Genomic DNA, 24,515 nt, shown 5'->3' on the forward strand with positions numbered 1-24,515 from the left:
AGCTGAGGCTGGTGAAGACAATGTTAAGGATAACAAAGAGGCTTCTTAAAGTTCTTTTCAACTATACCGAGGAAAAGAAGGGGTTCAAAGAATGGAAAAGACTACTGCTTATGGTGGCAGCTACAATGATCACTGATGACACTGGGAAGGCAGAGCTGCTGAACTATTGTTTCTGTTTTCTCTGAATAATCTTTGTGCTGGAAAAAATGGGAAAAAACGGGACTTGATAACCACAATCAGTTGAGAGATATTAAAAGAGTATCTAGCTATCCTTAATATATTCATGTTACCTGGTTCACATGGCCACTGTCAGTGATTTCTGAAGAACTATGGAGAATGAGATACCATAGGACTAAGGGAAACAAAATGTCTAGATTTTTTTAAATAAGAGAAGAAAAGGAACTTTTCAAACTATATTTCAGTAAGCTTAATTTCAATTCCTGGGTGAAATGCTACAATAGATTACTAAATGGATGGTGAGTAAAAATCTATAAGAGGATCCAGTGATCACAGAAAGCCACCACGGCTTCATGAAGTAGAGGTCACACCTATTCCTTTTTGTGCCAAGATTAATAACCTGGTAGACTGGAAATCCAATACATACAGTTTATCTACATTTTAGTAAAGCATTTGATATACATTATTCTTGTTGAAAAAAATGACAAGGGCGGCTAGGTGGTGCAGCAAATAGAGTGCCGGCCCTGGAGTCAGGAGGACCTGAGTTCAAATCCGGCCTCAGACACTTAACACAAAAACTTAGCTGTGTGACTTCGCACAAATCACTTAACCCCAATTGCCCTCCAAAAAAGCAAAAAAAAAAAGAAAAAGAAAAAGAGAGAGACAGACTAGATTAATTCAGAATGAGTTAAAATGCCTGGACCCAAAAAAGTAGTTATTAAAGGTTCCATGTCACCTTAGCTGGTGGTCTCCAGTGCAATGTTCCACATGCATCTATCAGTCCTGTCCCCAGTTTTATAAAAATCTATTTGTAAAATCTGTAGATGATACAAAACTGGGAAAGAAGCACGACACTGGATGACAGAGCCAGAATTCAAAAACATTTGAGAAATGAAACCATGGCATCTAATATAAGGAAATTTAAAGTGTTACACTAGCGAAGTGGCAAAGTGGGTAGGGTGCTGGAACTGAAATCTTCAAGATCAGAATTCAAATCTGGCCTCAGATTTGAGGCCTCACTAGCTCTGTGACCCTAGCAAGTCACTTAGCCTCTGCTTGTCTCCTCATTTGTAAAACAGGATTATAGAACCTACTCCTCAAGGGTTTTGTAGGAATGAGATATTTGCAAAATGTTTTTGCAAATTGTAAAATGCAATATAAATGCTAGCTATAATGATGATGATGATGATGCAAAGAATTGTATAAGATGGAGAAGACAGTTCATCTGAAGATCTTTAAGTTTTATTGGACTATAAACTCAAGAATTAGAAGTGGGACATGGCAGCCAAGAAAGATGAGATCTCTAAGCTATATCAAGATAATTCTAGCATTAGAAATAAAGAGGGACATGTCCTACTGTAACAGAACCCTGGTCTAAGCACATCTAGAACACAGTGTTCAATTTTGGGTGGCATGTTTTAGAAAGGATGTTGATAAGCTAAAAAACACAATAAAAGCTTCAAGTTCATGCTTTATGAAGCAGCATGGTACAATGATAAGACCTGTGAAATCAGAATTCACATTCTGGCACTACTACTTTCTTCTCTGCCACCTCAATAACCCTCAAGTTACTGAACGTCCCTGATTTCCTCATCCATAAAATGAGGGGGTGAATTCAACAACTTTCATGTTCCCTTCCAGGCCTGAGTCTACAGATTTATGATGCCATGGAGATCAGGTGAAGGAAAAGGAAATGTCTAGCCTGAAGACTTGGAGGGAGTGGGAGGAGAGGCATGATAGCTATCTTTAAGAATCTGAAGGGTAGGGACGGCCAGGTAGCACAGCAAGTAAGAGCACTGGCTCCAGTGTTGGGATGACCTAGGGGATTGAATCACGGGCTCAGACATTTAGCACCCACCCAGAAACACCTGGCCGTGTAACCTTGAGCAAGTTACTTAACCCCAATTGCTTAGAGGCGGCCAGGTGGCTCAGCAAGTAAGAGCACCAGCTCCAGTGTCGGAATGACCTGGGGATCAAATCTGGGCTCAGATACTTAGCACCACACCCAGAAATAACTGGCCGTGTAACCTTGAGCAAGTTACTTAACCCCAATTGCTTTAAAACAACAACAAAAAAAAAAGAATCTGAAGGTCACATAGAAGAGAGATTACACTAGCTCTGCTTTGCCCCAGGTTCTATACTAGAAGGCAAACCTAAGAGTAGCAAAGGAACAAATTAAGGCCTCCTCTACAAGCTCCTCCTCCATAAGCTCCTTGAGGCCAGGGATGATCTTCTGCCTCTTTTTCTATCCCCAGCACTTGGCACAGTGGCTAGCACATGCTAGGCCCTTGACATTTATTGACTGATTAGATATTAAGAAAAGCTTCCTAACATTCTCAACTTCCCCAAAAGTAGAACAATGCTTAAGAAGTGGGTGGTCCTTCTCACTGGAGGTCATCCAGCAGGGGCTGGATGGGGACTTGCTGGGTAAGTTAGGGAGGGGATTCTGTTTGGATTAGAGGTTGGATTAAAGGGACACTGATGTACTTTCCAACTGTGATTCTGTGACACATTGTCCTGTCCCATCTCATCTGATAACAGAAGCGATCCTTCTTGGCTAGCTCCTCATAAAATGCATTTTCTCTTCTGAAATTATCTTGTTAAACATTTATTATACTCATTTCTGTATGTGCTGCATCTCCCTACTGTATTGTGCTCTCAATAAAAATAGGGACTGTCGGGGTGGCTAGGTAGCGCAGTGAGTAGAGTGTGGGCCCTGGAGTCAGGAGGACCTGAGTTTGGATCTGGCCTCAGACACTTAACACACACAAACAAAAAACCTAGCAGTGTGACCTTGGGCAAGTTACTTAAACCCAATTGCCCTCCAAAAAGCCAAAAAAAAAAAAAAGAATAGGGACTGTCTCTTACTAAATATGCATCCTCTAGTCTCTGGCAAAGTACTCAGCTCCTAGTGAGCATCTATAAATCTACTACTCCTCCACTAAAGTTCTACTCCAATGGCTCAATGTTGTATGAAAGTGAACCTGGGTTCTCAAAGGCGACCGCAACAAAATGCGAGCCCTGACAGGTCCTACCCAGCCAGAAAGGTTTCATGTAAGCACTAGCTGCCTGTCATTCAGGGACCAACATGGGTCAGTTCAGAGAGGCTCTTCATCATAAGACTGTCACAAACCCTACAGTGATGGACTAAATATAATCAAAGGCAGGACTAGCTAAATACAAAAAAAAACTGAGCCCCAGACAGACCACAAAGTGATAAGTTTTTCAATCATATCAATTCTCTCAGGCTACTCACTAATTCACAGAGGCTAATGAGCCCTGTTGATGAAGTACCCACACTGATGAAATCACAGATTCTAAGAGATTAAGAAATAAATTATTACTATTTCCCATAAGAAAATTGCTTTTTACCTTGCAGGGTTTTTTTTAAGCTTACTGTAATCCTTCAAACATTCTAAATTTCTTACTGTGGTCACTGCTGTTGTGACCACACATGTTGTGATCAGCACCAGCATCATCACCTCACATTTACACAGTATTTTACCACGGTCTAATCTGATTTTCATAATAGCCAGGTGAGAAACGTCATCTTTACTAATAAGTGTCTTGTCGCAAGTCACGCTGCTAATGAATGGCAGGGCTGAGATACACATTTAGACTTTCTGAGTGCTGGTTTGGTGATTTTTCACTAGAGCTAACGATGACAACAAACAATATCTGTTAAATACCTGGTATGTGCTCACTATGCTAGGCCAAAGAGATAAAATGTTTTCATGAAGCACAGTTCCTGCTTTGAGGGTGATCAGCAATATAGGAAAATTATCATAATACACAATTTTGCATGCCTATTTGAATGTCCAATTCTTAGAATCAGAATCTCTAAAGATAGAACGCTTAAATATAAGATAATAGATACAATATTGACAATAATCATAACATATAATAATAGATATACTCTGGTCCTTACACTGCTGGTTGGGGCAGCAAGATAGAACAGTAGACAGAGGGCTGAGCATGGAGTCAAGAAGACCTTAGTTCAAAAACAGCCTCAGACACTTACTGTGTGACCCTGAGCAAGTCACTTCACCCTATTTGCTTCAGTCTCCTTAACTGTAAAAGAAGAAAATGGCAAATCACTCCAGGATCTTTGCCAAGAAAACCCTGAATGGGTCCATGAAAAGAGGAGACCATGACTAAAAATAGCTTAATAAATAAAATAAGTTAAAATCAATAAATTTTTAAAATACATATTTGTACTGTAGGTTAAAATATATTACATAAATGTTAGTGGGATGCTAAGAGAATAAATCAACTTAAAAATTCAAACACTTTGTGATAAATAATAAGTATAATGCTGAAAAACCTAAAGAAATAAGCAATTTGCAGATTCTTAAAAAATGTTAACTTACTCAAATTCTGGTAGGTAATAGGTACAGAATGAAATAAGCAGAACCAGAAAAACAAACACATATAATATGGTATAAAGTGACAAGAACAAGAATAACAGAAATCAAAACTGAATGCTGCGTACTATAATGACCAAGTGGAAGATCATATAAAATTATACTTGGTTGATGGTTAGTTATGCTGTACCAATTTGCATTTCCTCTTCCTCTAGAGGGGGAGTAGGGAATGATATCTGAAGGTGATACAAAAACAAAAGATGTCTATCACTAATTTTAAATCTTGTCTGTTCCATTCTCACATTCTCATGTCTGCATCAAGGACAGCCTTAATATATGTATAAATTACTCTCATAGAGATTTTGTAGAGATAAAGAAAAACACATATGGATTAACAGTTACTCATACTCTCTCATCTTTCTGTGGAGTAGTATCGATCATGATTTTTATACACCCTGGATATCTGCCTGCCTTTCAGATAACTGTGTCATGTGTAGCACAGATGTCTCTGACGCATATTTGGTCTCATTAGAATGTGAGATCCTTGAGGACAGAGACTATGGTTTTATCACTTTTCTTTGTATCCCGTCATTAGTATAGTGTCTGGCAGATAGTATTTACCTAATAAATGCTGCTGACTGACTGACTTGATCTAATAGTTATTCTTTGCATCTTTCTTTTGGTTTTATTTCTATTTGCTCATGCAGCACATCAAGGCAGTGATGTGAAATATTACAACTTTACTGTCAATGATGGAGAAAATAACTTGTTAAAAAAAAGTCTGGGCAGATATTTTGCATTCTTCACCTATTTTTGTTCTCTTTCAACTTCCATCCTTTAATGTTTTCAAGATAATCTGGTTTACCTGGTTCTCTCACATGTGGTAGGAGTGGTGCTGATTTGGTGTAAGCAGCAAGGGAGACATTAGCATGGGTGAAGCATGTCTGGCTGCCTGCCTACATTGCTCAGGGGGAGTCTTGTGTGGCCCGCCACTCTCTCTCTGACATCCACCACCACCAGAGATTTTTTTGCCCAATGTCCTCACTTTCGCTTTTTTTTTCTCCTATGGTTATTTCTGTACAACAATCTAGGATACTGGACAGTGGTTCTAGAGGACTAGTTCTCAAAGTATACTCTGGGGGCGTGAGGATGCCTGAGGCCCTTGAATGGGGGGGGGGGGGAGGGAAGGCACCAAGGGACTTGAGGTCAAAACTAATTTTTATTTTTTTTTAAACTTTAATTTATTAATTTGTTTGTTTCCTTTTAGTTTACAGGATTCAATTCCACAATTCCTTGAATTTCACATTTTGTCCCCCTCCCTCCCCTCCCCCCCATGGCGGCTTATTATCAAGTATAGGATCTGTAAATACTTTCACATTATACAATGGTCAGGTTATAAGGATGGATTGTACCAGCTGGAATGAAAAATGGTAAAGAGGACATAAAATCAAATAAGAGAACGAAAAAGATCAGGTATTTTGCTTCCACCTGGATATAAATTTAGTTCTTTCTAGTTCTTTCTCTGGATGCACGTTTTTCTCTCCATCATGCATCTTTTAGGATTGACTTATATCCCTGTATTGTTGAGAAGAGTCCAGTCTATCAAAGTTGGTCATCACACATACGTTGTGTCTGTAATTATGTACAAATTCCTCCTGGTTCTACTCTTCTCACTCAGTATCAGTTCTTTTAAGCCTCTCCAGGTAAATATGAAGACCGCCTGCTCCCCGTTTCTTATGGCGCAATAGTATTCCATAACATGCATATACCACAACTTGTTCAGCCATTCCCCAATTGATGGGCACCCCCTTAATTTCAAATTCTTTGCCACAATAAAAAGAGCTGCTATAAACATTTTTGTACATATGGGTCTTTCTCCCATTTCTATGATCTCTTTGGGGTATAACCCTAGGAGTGGTATTGCTGGATCAAAGGGTATGAAAGTATTAATAGCCCTTTGGGCATAATTCCAGATTGCTCTCCAGAAAGCAAAACTAATTTTTAAAAGAATACAAAACACTTCTTTTTCTAACACAGTAAATATCAACAAATATAACCCATATAAGAAAAAGCTTGGGGGGAAGATTCAAAAAATTTTAAGACTATAAAGGAATTCTAAGACCACAAAGTTTGAAAACTGCTGCTTTGAGATAGGTAAATTAGACTGATTCTTTAATGGAGCAAAAACTCAATGTCTTTTCCCCCTTGTCATTTCAATTATAGGGCTCAGCCTGGAGGGAAATGCAATCAGAAGCTTCCCCTGGGAGCCAGTGGACCTCCCAGGAATACCTTCTTGATTTTACTGGCTGGCTGCTGTACTTATTCTGGAGAGGGAGAAAGTAGCATTCTATCTTGATTATGTATCCTGTTAAACTGTTTAATTTCCTACTAACAAAGTTGGTTTAAGTACATCTTATGATACATATTGCCTTACTATAGTTTACACCTTTAACCTGAATTATTAGACTAGCCTAGATTAGACTGATCCACATCCTCAAGACTTCAGAAATAGAGGATTATGTATGAAATCATGAATATGCTATGTACAGTTAGTTTCTTAAAAAAATACTTATCAACCTTGACATGTTAGTACTAATGTTGCCCTCATCTTCATCCCTTTCTGAACTTCATTCTGCTCTCTTCTGCATATTTTTATGTTTCGCTAATGCTTTCTTTTTTTTTTTTGGCACCACTATCATTATCCCCTGTACTCTCTAACATTCTTCTCCCCCAATTCTTGTAACAAATAAGTATACTTAAGCCAGAAAAAAAAAGTGCTGTACCAGTATTGTCTGAAAACGTACACTTCATTCTGTAGCCACAATCCATCTCTGCCAAGAAGCTGATTATCAGTCTCCTTGAGCTATGACTGACTGTAGCATTGGTCAAAATTGCTGCTCTTCACAATACTAGAGTCAATATAGAAATTGTTCTACTTCTGATTGTTTCACTTTACTCAGTGATAGAAGTTTTCCCAGGTTTCTCCCATATCATCTTATAAAAGAGTTTATATTCTAAATTAGTAATGCCACTGGCTGACATATCCCTCTGCTTGGCAAAGGAGATCAGCTATTTGCTGTTATTATTTAGAGCATGGGTTCTTAACATGGAGTGAATGAACTTAAAAAAAATTTTTTTTGATTACTATATTTCAATATAATTGGTTTCCTTTGATATGTAATGTTTTTTATTTTAGGCATTTAAAAATATTATTTTGAGAAGAGTCACCAGATTGCCAAAGGTGTCTACACACAAAGAAATTAAGAAGGCTGGAACCTTTTGGCCTCTTCATTATTATGGTAGTAACTGCTTTTCATCAGTTAGGCTGGTAAACAGTGATCATTAATGTCAATGTCTATTCTTTTAATCAATTTTTTCCATTTTAAAATTTCAACAGTTGGTTGAAATAAATCTAGATAAAAATGTCATAACTGCTAGAAAAAATGTCATAATTTCATAATTGCATTCCATTTTTAAATTTTTTCTTCTTATTCAGTATTGATTTTAAATTCTACTCCAATAAGTCAATGGTCTATCTGACTTACAAATGACTCATATACCATTAATCAATTACCATAACCTGTCAAGATATGGTCAGTTTGATTCTCTGTATTGGTAATCAGTAGTTCTCCTAGCCAGAAACTTGTGATTCATGTCATGAGAATTTTCTTAAAGAAGAGAGTATGTGAAGTCTTGAGATACAGGTCAAGATAAAGGAGTGATCAGTAGCAGAGCACCCCAATTTTCATACAGGTACACCAGGAAATATAAAACAATAGAGCACTAGATCAAATAATGATTGGGAACTCTAGTAAGCATCTTCATCTAACTTGAGTCAGCAAAAGGAGACACTCTGAAGCCTTTGGGCATAAAGAGGGGTGTCTGCTAGAGGTGCTAGAGTGGGAGAACTGCACCTTAAGGATCATGCAGCTCACTGGCAGTCACTAAGCACCAAGGGCAGCTAAGCACCCAGGAGAGGAAGCCAAGTGATACTATCTACTTAAAGCTTAAAACTAAGCCACCTTTGACAACCATAAAGAGTTCATTCAGCACTGTGCTCAAGGGATCTTTGGATATGCCAGCAGACACCAGCACAGGGGAGGGTCAGCAACAGGATTTCAGACAATACAAAATGAGAACAAACAGGAGACCACCATTCCAACCAAGTGTGGAAGAATAGCAAAGCCTGGACCTGAAAAGAAGTCTCAATTCAGGAAGGAAAATTCAAAATAAGAATACCAAAATAAGACACCCAAAGAGGAAATCACCAGAGTATCAAAAAATCGAGGTCAAAAAGAAAAGTCTGCATACAGTACTGTAAGATATTATAAATGAAAACTGTTCAGACTTAACAGAACAAGAGGGCAAAGTAAAAATATATTCTATCAATTATCTCCTGAAAGAAACTCTAAAATGAAAAATTCCCATGAAATTTCCATCTCTTTGGAATGAGGAAGCTTCAGGTCAAAGGAAAAATGATTCAAGAAGACAGAAAGAGTTCAAGGACCAAGGAACTATGCCCAAAGGGTTAAAAAAAAAGTGCATACCCTTTGACCTAGCAATACCACTTCTAGGGCTGTATCCCAAGAGATCATAAAAGTGGGAGAAGGACCCATATGTACAAAAATATTTATAGCAGCTCTTTCTGTGATGGCAAAGAATTGGAAATCAAGGGGATACCCATCAAGTGGGGAATGGCTAAAAAAGTTGTGGTATATGAATGTAATGGAATATTATTGTGTTATAAGAAATGAGGAGCAGACAGATTTCATAATAACCTCAAGAGACTTACATAAATTGTGAGGAGAACAGAACCAGGAGAACTTTATACAGAGTTACAGACACATCATATCTATGACGACTAACTTTGATAGACTGGGCTTCTCTTAGCAATGCAAGGTTAGAAGATAACTACAAAAGAGTCATGATGGAAAGGGATATCAACATCCAGAGAAAGAACTATAGAGTCAATGCAGATTGAAGTAAACTTCTTGCTTTTACTCTTCTGTGTTTTGTTTCATTCCTTCTTTCTTGTTGTTCACTCCACTGGTTATAATCCTTCTTTACAACTTGACTAATGTTTAATGTGAAAGTATTTGTAGAACTTATATTTGATTGCATGCTGCCATGGGGGGAAGGGGAGAGGAGAGGAAAAGGGAGAAAATTTGGAACTCAAGGGATTGTGGAACTGAATGTTGTAAACTATAAGTAAGTAAATAAACTTTAAAAATAAATAAAAAGAAATTGTGGGAAAATAGTACGTTAGGACTAAGAGATGCACAGATGTCCCACAAAAGCACCAAGAAAACTAAAACATGCATAAGAAGGAACAATGATAAAGAATACCATAGAGACAACAGCTATGAGCTCCAACCTTCATTTTCCAGGACCATACAAAAAGACTGCCAGAATCCTGTAGGGATAACCAGAAAGTGAAGTACATGTGGGCCCAGAGCAGGAAACAAAGTCAGATCAAAGAGCAGAGAGCACAACAGCAGACAAGGCCAGACTAGCTCCCAATCAGTACAGCCCTAGAAAGCAGGGCACAGCAGGTCTTAGGGTCACACCAGCAGCAGACACCTTGGCTTCTAGAACCAAGCAGCCCAGGCCTCAGCCACAGCAGGACAAAGGGCAAGCACAACACATGGGGAGAAATGCTTCAATTGAGAAAAATAACTTTTAAAAAATTGCTTCCAGAGTATTTGTATCTAAAATCCAGTGTCCAAAACTTTTTTCCACAAAGAATAACAACATTGTAAAGAACAAGTTTGAAAAATTTAATAACTCTGGTCAATGCAATAAACCACCATGACCACAGAGGACTGAGAAAGAAACATACAGCCCACGGGCTGATGGTTTTAAGGTAGAGAAGGAAACAGATTTGTTTTGCTTAATTTTATTTCTTACAAAGACTGTTCTATTGCTCTTGGTTTTGGCTGGTTTTTTTTTTTAATGGAGAAAGTAGGGAATCTGGGAAAGAAAAGCTTAAAAATGTTAAAAAGGGAGGTCATAAAGGCCTGATTCATTTTGTACTTTTTTTTTTAAAGCAATTGGGGCTAAGTAACTTGCTCAAGGTTACATGGCCAGTTATTTCTGGGTGTGGTGCTAAGAATCTGAGGCCAGATTCGATCCCAGGTCATCCCGACTCTGGGGCCGGTGCTCTTACTCACTGAGCCACCTGGCTGCTCCTCATTTTGTACTTTTTATATGAGTAGCAATAGCCACAGAATCACCTACTGGCCTCTCTGTACTAAGATGGCTGGTTCTAAGAAAGGAGATACAGTGTGTTGCTGGGATTATACTGTTATTTTTATACATCTAAATTAGGAACTGTTTTTGAACATTTAGATGTATATTTCTGGAGGAAAAAGTTTACAAGTATCATTTTAATGTTTTTTTAAAAGAACGAAATTTATAATAAAACAAAAAAAAACATTCCTGATACAATGAAAAACACCCCAAAAGACAGTAATAAAAAAGATGTCAAAGATCAAAAGGGACAGTTGTTTTTACCTGATCTTTAATGAAAAATTAGCTAAGTTTATCAAAGTAAATGGTACTTCTCTGAATCTCACTTGGGGGATCTTTCTCATTTCCTATTACAGTTTTATTTCAGCAATACAATGTACGGTACTAGGAGGGAAAGTAGAGATCACTTCACTTTTAACTCCAGGGCCTAGACCAGGATCTTGAATTTAATTCATTTCTTTTTTAGTCATGTTCAACTCTTTATGACCCTATTTGGGATTTTCTTGGTTAGATACTAAATGGTTTGCCATTTCCTTCTCTAGCTCATTTTACAGATGAAAAAACTGAGGCAAGGTGCTTAATGTCTGTTGAAAGGGAAACTGAATTTGTTTAACTAAAAAGAAATGACTATACTTTTATAAATTTTTAAGTGAAGTAAGGACCAAAAAAAGGGACCCAAAAAAGTTTACTCTTTCTGCACATTAAAAATCTAATGGATAGTGTCGGGATGACCTGGGGATCGAATTCGGTCTCTGACACTTAGCACCACACCCAGAAATAACTGGCCGTGTAACCTTGAGCAAGTTACTTAACCCCGATTACTCATTAAAAAAAAAAAAATCTAATGGATTAACAATGTTTTTTTGAAAAATGAAAGACTTAAATCCAAGGCATACAAAACTGACTTTATAATTGTGAAAAAGTATAATTTGGCACTCAGAAAAAAACTAACCTTCTTCCAAAATAATTCTATTACTAAAGAATTGAACAAATGACCAGTAAAACATGCCCACCTCAGCTTCATATTTCATTTTTTCTTCTTCTAAAAGTCGCATATATTCCTCTTTCTGATGTTCAAATTCTGATTTGAGAAAAGTATGTTCATAGCGGAGCTTGTTATATTCAGCTCTATATTTTTCTACCTCCTAAATGAGAAGAAAATAATGTCAATTTAAATACATATAATAAAATATTTATTTGATATTCAATGCAAACATCACATGTATGCTAAAAAAAAGTCTATAAAGAAGCAAAGAACTCCACAAAATAAGAATGAGGCTTTCCACTTTCAGTACATTTCTGGAAAGATGCATATTCAGTAAAATAGGGAGGCTTTTTCTTCATTGTCTTTCATAAAAAAACAGAATGCAACCATATACAAAACGTCCTGCTCTTTGAATTTCATAAAATATCACTTCAGAATATAGCAAACTATTCTCAAATAAGAATGTATAAGAAATATCTGCAATGTTAGAAATTTGATCAAATAAAAATATGATCAAAGAAATAATAGCTATTGATGTAAAGTAGGAAAAAATGAATGAAAAGTTATGAGGGTTATTTCGGAAAAATCACATTTAAAGATTACAATAATAGTTTAACTGAACTAAAACACATTATCCTGAAAAGTCAGTCATTCAAATCTAGCTGAACCCTGTGCCTAATAAGGCTTCTGGGTTGTTCAGATCCTCCTAACATTTTATGAAAATTGCTGGTTGTTAGGATTGACAAGCTAATCTTAGTTGTAAGACAGCAGAGATGCAGAAGAGCCATCAACTCAAAAATGAATGAGAAAAGAAATTAATGAGAGCAAACCTCCAGAAACACAAACCCAACAGGATCAGAATCTCTAGATTTAGAGCCAGTTTATAAGCTAGACAAGAAAAATGAATTTCATTAATTGCTAGTCATATTTTTGTGTGGATCAAAACTGATCTTTTCCAACTTCATCACTCACCTTATTTGCCAGGCTTGGCTCTTAATGACTTTAGGCTGTTTCTAAATATTAAATCCACTCTAACAGGTTGAATTCTTGTCACCATTAAAGGATATTCAAGAGAACATACTCAGCTCTAAAGGCAATTTCAAAAGATGAAATTCAAAAATACTGAACAAATTTAAGCAATAACAGTAATGGTCGAATAATATTTTGTCCCCAGGTCATTCATGTGAAGGAGAAAACATTCATTTCGATTGTTGGATTCGTGGTTCTGGCATGTTTGTTACAAAATTCATCACATCTCTTATGTACAAAAGTTTTCTCTGCTTTATATATCACATTTACAAGTCATAGTAAATGTTCACTTAGATTATTTCATAGTCACACCCCTTTAAATACTGAATTCTGTCCACTTTATAAATTACTTTTCTGTCATAATAAATATTCACTTCATTAGATTACATGGAAGTCTAAGGAAATCACCTTTTCACAGTAGCATGTCATCATAAGAAAATAACTGGGTTTTGATACCAGTTTACTTACTTCATCTAGATCCCGAAAACGTTCTCTCATTGGAGTTTCTAATTCTTGTTGTATTTGGGTTCTTAACAATTCCAATTTTTGAGGCGTCAATACCTATTATATAGAAAAAGCCCTAAATATTAAGTCAGTCATACTGAAATTAAGTTTTTACTAAATTTCAAATTCATCAAATCATGGATCAAAAGAGCTTGATATATTATTAAGAAATCATTGGGTCAAGCATCCTCTTTTCAAATATATAAGGTTAGGAGTAACCTCATTTTACACAAAACATGTTGGACTGAATCTACACAAGTTGTTGTAGTATTGCTAATTTTACTCTAATCACAGCATCAATAGTGAGGAAATCTAAGAACATGGTACATTAAGCACTCTAATTTCATACTCAGAGCTGACGAAAATTCAATCGACATGGCTTAATAACAATCAGTCGCTGATGTTCAAGTAGTTACTGGGAACAACATGGAAAAAGTTGGCAATTAAGTGAACAGCGAAATTGCTATTTCATTATTTTCTGATGAAAATTCAGTTATAACGATGCAACTTAGCATACTGGAAAAAACCTAGCAACTTCAACTGAACTAGAAAAGCTGATTTTTTTTAACTGATTGGAGAAAAATCCCACAATTCTCAATACCACTACTGAAATATCTATAAAAGAGAATGACATAATTTATTCATTCACAAATACATATTAAGTACTTCAATATTTAAGTAGGTACTAGTCTTTTGTCCCATTTTATTCTGCTATTCCTAACCTGCTTATAATCATCCATGGAAAAAAGTACTAGTCTTGGAGTCAGAGAGCCTAGGAGCACAGAATTATTCTAGATACCAAGAGCAGAGGACAAGGGTAGGTCTTGGCTACAAGACAATTCCATCTTTCAAGAAGATTATGGTCTAGATGAAAAGCTAAGCTACACAAATAACTCTGAAAAGTGTTAGCATAAAGAGTACTGGATTTGGAATCAAGAAGACCAGGAGTCAAATCAACTATATTTGTCTGAATTTGGGGGAAATCATTTCATCTCTATGGGCTTCAGTTTCTTGTCTGTTAAACTGGTGTTGGGTTGGAAGGCATCTAAATGCTCTTGCAGCTCTAAACTCTATTGTCCTATGAAAAGAGTGAGAAGAGAAATATCAACCAGAAATTGCACAACACGGACATTAGGTGACCAACTCGAAAATAACACAAAATTTGAATAGTGTTGTCATCCTAAGATTGAGTGCAGAAAATGGGACAAGTTTAAGGAGAAAAGACAATAAGCTTAGTTACAGACAGACTGACTTTGACATGACAGTGAGACATTCACAGTAAGACTTCTTAGTGTCAGCGGAAGCAGCAAATATGAAGCACTGAATCAAGGTCAGCTCTGACTATAGAGATTTGTAACTCATCTGCATAGAAGTAGTAGTTAAAATCATGAGAGTGAAAAAGTACAGAGAATGAAGAGAGCCAACAACAAAACTTTTAGTAGCAACTGAAGAGATCAAAATAATGGTGTGAAATTAGCACAGGAGATGGAGTATGAAGAATGAGATAGGTAGAAAGTGAACCAGAAAAAGATGGCATCTCTAGCAAAAGGAAATAAAAAATATCGATTATAAAGGAAGGGAAATCAATAGTGTAAAATCTTAAAAAACAAATCAATAAATATGTCACTGGGAAAAAAAAAAAGCTTCTCTGGATTCGGTAATCAAGGAGTTAAATGTGACAGGAGGGGAAGGATAGGGAGAAGCAAAATTACAACAAGCTGAGGAGGTATAAGAGGTGAGAGTAGAGGCACCAAGTGTGGACAGTCTTCCTAGAAGCTGAGCAGTAAAGGTGAAGAGAAATATGAGATGATAGTCTGACTGGGTAGAAGAGTCAAAGGAAAGTGGTTTTTTCGGATTGAGAAAACCTAAGCAAGTGTTAAGGCAGACAGGCAGAAGCCAACAAACAGACTGGATATGTGTGGGAAAGAGAAAATAAAATGATGGAGCAAGGTGCTAAAAGAGTTGGGAGGAAAGGGTTCACAAGCCAAGTGAGAAGGATTAGCCTTAGTAAAGACTAGGAATGCTTCCCTTTCAGTGAAGAGAGAGAAGCAGGAAAGACTGGATACAGATGTGTAAGTTTAGAGAAATGAAGGAAGAGAGCAGAAGAACACATCAGAATACACACGGCAAAACCCAAACCCACCAGGAGCGGGTTACTGTTACTTTGTTTTGTTGGTCCTTTGTTTTCAGAGAGGACCAGTGATCACAGGGTCATGTCTTCCCTCGTGTGTGAACCAGACTGAAGGGAGGCAGAGCTGTACAAAGTTATCAGCCTCACTCTCTTCCAGAGTCACTGAAGTCCAGCGGCAGGACAGAAGTCAGGATGACTGGTGATGGCCCAGGATGACCTTGGGGTCTTCGATGTAAACAGGTGAGAGTTGGAAGGGGAAAAAAAAGAATTTTCAACAGCTATAGTGAAGAATGACCTGGAGAATCAGTAAGGTTAGAAGAGAAGTGAGCTGTGGAAAAGAGTTCAATTTCATGAGTAACACTGGGCATCCTAGGAACAGGAATGGAAAAAACTGAGGTTTGGGGTTTACTATACAATCATAAATCTAGAGCAGGAAGGCACACTAGAGGTCAAATAGTGTTACTCTCTCATTTTAGAGATAAGGAAAGAGACTGAGGTCCAGAGAACTTAAATTATTTGTCCAAGTATACTGTCAGTGGCAAAATTTGAACCCAGGTCCTCTGTCTTGAGCCAGTGTTCTTTCTATGGATAAGCACTGCTGGTCAGGAAGTGACCAGCTGGCAAGGGTTTTGATGGCACTAATAAAATATTAAAGTGACAGACTACGGAGTCAATGTTGAGTATAGAGGAAAGTAAGTCCACTAAGAGGAGTAGACTGGAAGATCCAGAAACAGGTGAACACAAAGATGAAATGTAGTTTTAGTCTAAGTGTGGAGGATGGGTGCTTTGAGTCAGAAGAGAATTTCAATGTTCAGGAACTTAGAGATACTATAATTCAAAGCGAGGGAAAAATCCCAAGTGTGACCAAGTCAATGACTAGCTGACATGGGATGAGAGAAGAAAATCACTAGAGTTAAGGAAATGGGGGAATAGGTTCTCAAGAGGGCATATCAACAGTCTAAAACTGGTGCCTCTATTTCTTTTCCACTCTCTTAACTTTCTGAAGTGTGGGTTCAGACTTCACCATTCAACAGAAACAGCTCTTTCTAAAGGCCATCTCTCAATACTCATTGTCCTTGATCTCTCTACAGGCTCTGTCAATCACCCTCTTCTAAGTTTTCATGACACTAGTCCTTCCCACTTCTCCCCCACCCCCTTACTTTTCCTTCGCTCAATCTTCATCCAGGTTGTGCCCAATAATTGTGAGTGTCCCCCAAGGCTCTGTCCAGGGTGCTCTTCTTCTCTCCTTTAATACTGTTTTACTTGTGATCTCATCAGCTCCCATGGCTTCCATTATCATCTTTATGCTATCATAGAGATATGCCCAGTCCTTACTTTCAGTCTCTCATTTCTAAATTCCTATAGGACATACTAGATTTTATGTCCCCTAGACATCTTAACTTCAACATGCCCAAAACTGAACTCATATTATTTCCACCAAAAAAAGGTTCCCATTTTAAACTTATTACTGTTAAGGGTTCTACTATCCTCAGTCATAAGGCTCACAACCTACGTGGTCTCCTCACTCTATGAACCCCACCAAATCCAATCTATTGCCAAATTCTGCTCATTTGCCCTGTGTGACACCTCCCATATGAACCCCCTTTTCACTTACAACACTGCCATCATGCTGGCCTAGGTCCTCTTAACCAAACACCTGAAACTATGTATTGTAGCTGCTTTCTAGTTGCTCTCTCAGCCTCAAGTCTCTCCCCAATCCATCAATCCTCCACTCAGTTGTCAAACTGATCTTTCTAAAACAGAAATCTGACTGCTGTATTTCATAAACTCCAGGGGCTCACTATCTCCTAGAGGATCAAACAGAAAATCCTATTTGGCATTCAAAGTCCTTCATAACCTACTCCCTCCCAAAATTTCCATTCTTACATTGTACCTCCTCCAAACTATACCCCACCCCCAGCAGTGCCCCATGTATTCTTCAATCCAGTGACCTGGCCTTCTTGGTGAACTTCATCTCTTGGCTCCAGGCAGTTTCACTTCCTGTCCCTCATGCCTGGAATTCTCTCCCTCCTCATCTGATGATTGGCCTCCAAAGCCCTCCTTCTACAAAAAAACTTAAGGCCAGTGCCTTCCCTCTGATAGTTATTTCTAATTTATCCTGGATGTATCTTGTTTGTATATAGCTGTTTCAATGTTGTCTCACTCACTATATCTTGAGCTTAAGAGCAAGGACTATTTTTTGCCTTTATTTACCTCCCCAGATCTTTACAGACAGTAAACATGTAATAAATGCATGTTGACTGACAAAGCACAGCTCAGGTTTTTCATTCATTTTCCTAATCCACTGAGCTGCTAACACCCCATCCCAATCACCATGTAGTAAACAAGTATGCATTTTACATTGGGACTAAGACAATCCCTATATTCCCTAAATACATTTCCATGTTTCTATGTTGTCTCTAATATAATATACAAGCTCCTTGAAGACAGGGACTATTTTATTTATGTGTCTGAATCATCCCAGAGCCTGACATAATACATGCTTATAAATACATGTTGACTGATGATAGTAATAGTTCATATTTACATAATACTTTAAGGCTGATCAATACACTCCTATAAAATAAGTGCTCTTACCTCCATTTTATACATGAGCAAACTGAGGCCCCCCGAAAGATTAAGTGATTTGCCAAGAGTCACATACCTAGTAAGAATGCATGCCTAGCTTCAAACCCAGGTCTTCCTAATTCCACTTCTAGGATGATTATGGGATAGGGTGAAGGGAAAGGCTGTAGTACACATGCTAACATTATTCAGAAAGAGGGTTGAGGACAGGTGAGCAACGAGGACATGAAGAAGGTAGCATGAACAGACAGGTACTTCAAAAAAGGAAATAGTTACTAAGAATACAGGCTATACTGGGATAATCTGGAATCATCAAGAAGTACAACAAGGAATATGCTGACTCTTTCTTCTGTGTCTTCCTTGTCCAGGAAAGTGGCCTCCAGTACAAAGCTGTAATAGATGTGGTATCTTCAAGAGAGCCAAGTTTCTTAAAAGGAATATTGAAAATATCAAGGACATAAAGAAAATTTGTTGAGGATAGAATTTAATAAATTCTACTCAGTACACATAAGTTGTTGAACTAAACTTGTAAAGAGCTGAGATTTCAACTATGTAGTTCTAGTCCAACTAAATCAGCACAATAAAATACAGACTCACTAATTTGATATTTATACTTCAGACTTTTAGACAAGAACTAAGTATAGTTTATTCCTTTACATTAAGATAAAGATTTTCTACACAAATAATATAAACAAGCTATAAAAACGGATAGAAGAGAAAGAACAATTGCCTCCAAAATTTTTTGAGCAGTAATTAGTATATCATCTGTGTGCAAATTATAAATCATTCTTATATATTCGTTAAAGTAGTTCCTGAAAGGACAAGTACGTATCAGTCTTTTTCGGTCAGGTTCCCCTTAATCTACAAGTAGAAAATAATAAAATTTCATTTATTTTGTAACACTTATACTTCAGAATTTTCACTAACTCATACCAGCTGTATTCTGCATTTGGGAGGATTTTGTTTTTGTTTGTATTTTTTTTCACTTTTTTTTAAATTAATTTGTTTGTTTCCTTTTAGTTTACAGGATTCAATTCCACAATTCCTTGAGTTTCACATTTTGTCCCCCTCCCTCTCCTCCCCCCCATGGCGGCTTATAGTCAAGTGTAGGATCTGTAAATACTTTCACATTATACATTAGTCAGGTTATAAGGACGGATTGTACCAGCTGGAATGAAAAATGGTAAAGAGGACATAAAACCAAATAATTTTGCTTCCACCTGGATATAAACTCAGTTCTTTCTAGTTCTTTCTCTGGATGCACATATTTCTCTCCATCATGAGTCTTTTGGGATTGACTTATATCACTGCATTGCTGAGAAGAGTCCATTCTATCAAAGTTGGTCATCACACATACAGTGTGTCTGTAATTGAGTACAAATTTCTCCTGGTTCTAGTCTTCTCACTAAGTATCAGTTTGTATAAGCCTCTCCAGGTAAATATGAAGACCATCTGCTCCTCGTTGCTTATAGCACAATAGTATTCCATAACATGCATATATCACAACTTGTTCAGCCATTCCCCAATTGATGGGCACCTCCTTAATTTCAAATTCTTTGCCACCACAAAAAGAGCTGCTATAAACATTTTTGTACATATGGCTCTTTCTCCCATTTCAATGATCTCTTTGGGATATAACCCTAGGAGTGGTATTGCTGGATCAAAGGGTATGAAAGTATTTATAGCCCTTTGGGCATAATTCCAGATTGCTCTCCAGAAAAGCTGGATCAGTCACAACTCCACCAGCAATGCATTAATGTTCCAATTTGCCCACATCCTCTCCAGCATTTGTCATTTTCCTGTTTTGTCATCTTAGCCAATCTGACTGGTGAGAAGTGGTACTTCAGAATTGTTTTGATTTGCATCTCCATGTGCTTATAAATATCTTTAATTTCTTTCTCTGAAAACTGCCTGTTCATATCCTTTGACCATTTATCAATTGGGGAATGGCTTGTATTCTTATAAATTTGACTCAATTCTCTGTATATTTTAGAAATGAGTCCTTTGTCAGAGACATAGGTTGTATAGATTCTTTCCCAATTTCCCACCTCCCTCTTAATCTTGGTTACGTTGGCTTTGTTTGTACAGAAGCTTTTCAATTTCATGTAGTCAAAATTATCCATTTTACATTTTATAATGTTCTCTAATTCTTGTTTAGTCATAAAGTCTTTCCCTCTCCACAAGTCTGATAGGTAAACTATTCCTTGTTTTAGGAGACTGCTTACAATATCAACCTTTATACCTAGATCATGCACCCATTTAGACTTGATTTTGGTATATGGTGTTAGATAATGGTCTATGCCCAGTTTCTGCCATACTATATTCCAGTTTTCCCAGCAGTTTTTGTCAAATAGTGAGTTCTTATCCCAAAAACCAGGGTCTGAGGGTTTATCAAACAATAGATTACTGTAATCATTGACTTCTGAATCTCGTGTGCCTAATCTATTCCACTGATCCACTCCTCTATTCCTCAGCCAGTACCAAGTAGTTTTGATGATTGCTGCTTTATAATACAGATTGAAATCTGGTATAGCTAGTCCACCTTCCCTAGCATTTCTTTTCATTAATTCCCTTGATATTCTGGACTGTTTATTCTTCCAAATGAATTTTGTTATCATTTTTTCTAGCTCTATAAAGTAGTTTTTTGGTAAATTTATTGGTATGGCACTAAATATATAATTTAATTTAGGTAAAATTGTCATTTTTATTATATTAGCTCGACCCAGCCACAAGCAATTGATATTTTTCCAATTAGTTAGATCTGACTTTATTTGTGTGAAAATTGGATTTTGTTTTTGTTTTACCAAAAACCCATAATTTCACAAATGCAGAGAAGCTCTGGTGAAGCTCCTTCCTTCCACAAATGCACAAGAACAAGTCATTTGTAACCTGCAGCCTCATGAGAGAAGCCAGAGGTACTGGGATGCCCATAGTCACAAAGTTAGTAAATATAAATAACAGGAATTAAAAAGAGGTCTTCTTGACACGAAAGACAACTTACTGGTCACACAGCATCTCCGAAGAAGTTCTGGCAAATGAGAAATAAGTTATATAGAGGAATTTATGAAGTAGATTAGTTCAATGACTGTCCCCAAATCATAATTATGATTTTGGAGATTTTTTTTTTAAGAAGTCTTAATTATACCACCTAATGATGTATAAGTGAATCAAGTGCAGAATCAAGATCCATTATCCCATGAATAAAAAAATGTAAACACATTATTACACTTATAAAGCTACCATACACATACCATATGCTATTTTAATATAGCATTTTCCTTTTTAGGAAAAATTTAACTATTTGTGGCAGATTATCTCAAATGTGTTTTCTCACCTGTAATTTCAATTGCTCTAAATCTGCAGTCTTCTCTATTAATTCCCCTCTTAGTTCAGCAAGAAGCAGCTGAAATTTTTCCTGAAGAGTTATTTTTTCATTTGAGAGTCTCCTGAGCTCATTTTGTGACTTTGTGTACTCATCCTGTAACCTGATTTCAAAAAAAAGAAGAGAAAAGACTTGGGAGTCAGTGTTAAGTAAATCCCCAGCTTTCTAATGACACTATTTTATGTTAAGCCAAACCAACATTACAGACAAAAATAAGAAGGAAACAGTCTATTAAACTGGTAAATATTTTTTCTTTATCATATTTCTCTTAATTTCTTTTTTCATTTTAAAATTTATTTATTTTTAGTTTTCAGCATTTGCTTTTATAAGATTTTGAGTTCTAAATTCCCCCCTCCTCCCTTCCCCTAGATACCATGCAATCTGACATAGGTTATGAATGCATGACCATATTAGCATATTTACATATTAGTCATGTTGTGAAAGAAGAATCAGAACAAAAGGGAAAAGCCACAAACGAAAAAAAAAAGAGAGAGAGAGAAAATAGTATGCTTTGATCTGCATTCAGACTCCAAAGAGTTCTTTCTCTGGATGTGGCTAACATTTTCCATCACAGTCTTTTAGAATTGTAGATCACAGCATTGCTCAGAAGAGCTAAATCTAACAAGTCGGTCATTGCACCATTTTGCAGTTACTGTGTACAATGTTCTCCTGGTTCTGCTCACTTCCTGAAGCATCAGTTCATATAAGTCTTTCCTGGTTTTTCTGAAACCCTGCTCACCATTTCTTAAAGAACAATAGTATTCTATTGCATTCATATACCACAACATGTTCAGCCATTCCTCAACTGATGGGGATCCCCTCAATTTCCAATTCTTGGCCACCACCAAAAGAGCTGCTACAAATATTTTTGTACATGTGGATCCTTTTCCTTTTTTGATCTCTTTGGGATACAGACCCTAGTAGTGGTATTGTTGGATCAAAGGGTATTATGCATAGTTTGATACCCCTTTAGGCAAAGTTCCAAATTACTCTCCAGAATGGTTGGATCAGTTCACAACTCCACCAACAATGCATTAGTGTCCCAGTTTTCCCACATCTTGTCCAATATTAATCATTTTCCTGTTGTGTCATGTTAGTCAATCTGATAAGTGTGAGGTGGTACCTCAGAATTGTTTTAATTTGCATTTCTCTAATCAACAGTGATTTAGAGCATTTTTTCACATTGACTACAGATAGCCTTAGTTTCTTTATCTCAAAGTTGCCTGTTCATATTTTGACAATTTATCAACCGGGGAATGACTTGTATTGTTATAGATTTTACTCAGTTCTCTATATAGTTTAGAAATACCTTTCTCACAGACACTGGCTGTAAAAATTGCTTCCCAGATTTCTGCTTCCCATATAATCTTGGTTACATTGGCTTTGTGCAAAAATCTTTTTTGGTTTTTTTTTTTTTTGCTTTTTTGGAGGGGGGAAGGCAGGGCAATTAAGGTTAAGTGACTTGCCCAAGGTCGCAGGGCTAGTAAGTGTTAAGTGTCTGAGGTAGAATTTGAACTCAAGTTTTCCTGACTTCAGAGTCAGTGAAACTTTTTAATTTAATGTAATCAAAATTATCCATTTGGCATTTCATAATGTTCTCTATTCTCTTGGTTGGTCATAAATTTTTCCTTCTACATAAATCTGACAGATAAACTCTTTCTTGCTCTCCTAATTTGCTTTTAGTTTTACCCTTTATGTCTAAATCATGTACCCATTTTGACCTTACCTTGGTATATGGTGTAAGATGCTGGTCTATGCCTAGTTTCTTGTTTTCCAGTTTTCCCAGAAGTTTTTGTCAAACAGTTCTGAGTTCTTATTCCAGAAGCTGTAGTTTCTGGATTTATTAAATAGCAAATTACTATAGTATTGACTACTGTGTCTTGTGTACCTAACCTATTCCAGTTTCACTAAATTTCTAACTCAATAATTATTTCTAAAGCAATTTCACTTCAGGAAAGTAATGATTATCTGTATTGAAACAGATTTTTTTTTTTTAGCTTTTTTCGAGAAAAGGTGAAGGGAAAAAAAAAGATAATACACATCTTGATAGTAAACATTAGAAGCCAATATTTTAATAAACCAAAAACAACTTTTCATAAACCTTAAACCTAAGCATAAGGAGGAAAATACTCAACTGACAAAAAAATTTTGCATCAAATATTTCTGGTATCTGATATCTAAGATATATATAGTATTAATACAAATATATAAAGCCAAGAGCCATTCCCCAATGGTTAAATGGTCAAAATATGAGAACTTCTTAGTTCCCAGAAGAACTGCAAATGTTTAATGACCATGCATAAGACTGCACCAAATCACTTACTATTTAGAAAAATGCAAATCAAAACAGATCTTAAAGTTTTACTGCCCACCTAGCAAATTGGCAAAGGAAACAGTCAGTGATAGAAGTGCTATGGAAAAAGACAGGGATACTACTATACAGCTGGCGGAACTGCAAACTGGTCTAATCAGTCTAGAAAACAATTTGGAATTATACTAAGAAAGTAACTAAAATATCTGTGTCATCTTCTAAAAAAAATGAGATAACAGTTCCATAGAAACTAAAATATTAATTATAGTTCTTTTTGTAGAAGCAAAGAAATGGAAACAAAGTAAATGCCTATAGAATGGGGAATGGCCAAACTGTGGTAAATAAATGCAATGGAATAGTACTGTGCCAAAAGAAATTATGAATGTGAAGAATTCAGAAAAAACTAAAAGACATCCAGAAACTGAGACAGAGTGAACTAAGTAGAGCCAGGAAGACAACATGTACTATAACAATGTAAATGGAAAGAATAAAAGCAACTAAATGCTGTAGAATTATAATAACCAAGCTTAACTCAAAAGAAGAGCTGAAAAAAATGAAGCTCTTTCCCTTCAACCAAGGCAGATGACTAAGAGTGTGGAATAGTGCATATTTTTACATACACTGTCTGACAGTCTCAAAATGTGGTCAGTTTTCCTGAACTGCTTTTCTTTCTCTTTTTTCAAATCTTTGTTATAAGGGTTGGCCTAATGATGGGACAAAGGGGAATAGGAGATGGGGAGGTATGTTTGGAAATGAATGTGACATAAGGACAAAGGATAGTAATAAAAATAAAATAA

At 36.6% G+C, this 24,515-nt stretch overlaps 1 protein-coding gene across 3 annotated transcripts in view; it reads right to left on the minus strand.

Moving 5' to 3' along the window:
• The window catches only part of CEP83 (centrosomal protein 83), a 141,260-nt gene that overhangs the window by 59,696 nt on the left and 57,049 nt on the right, over positions 1 to 24,515 (minus strand). For all 3 annotated transcript variants that reach the window (XM_069095175.1, XM_069095176.1, XM_069095173.1), the window contains exons 3-5: positions 21,360 to 21,510; positions 13,273 to 13,365; positions 11,804 to 11,935 (exon numbers count right to left, since the gene is read on the minus strand). In XM_069095175.1, coding sequence (XP_068951276.1) covers positions 11,804 to 11,935; positions 13,273 to 13,365; positions 21,360 to 21,510 — 376 coding nt within the window. The remainder of the gene's footprint in view (positions 1 to 11,803; positions 11,936 to 13,272; positions 13,366 to 21,359; positions 21,511 to 24,515) is intronic.

This window comes from Petaurus breviceps, unplaced genomic scaffold (assembly GCF_028583685.1).
Source record: "Petaurus breviceps papuanus isolate PSGF00001 unplaced genomic scaffold, PetGlider_PUasm1.0 225, whole genome shotgun sequence".
Lineage (NCBI taxonomy): Eukaryota > Metazoa > Chordata > Mammalia > Diprotodontia > Petauridae > Petaurus > Petaurus breviceps.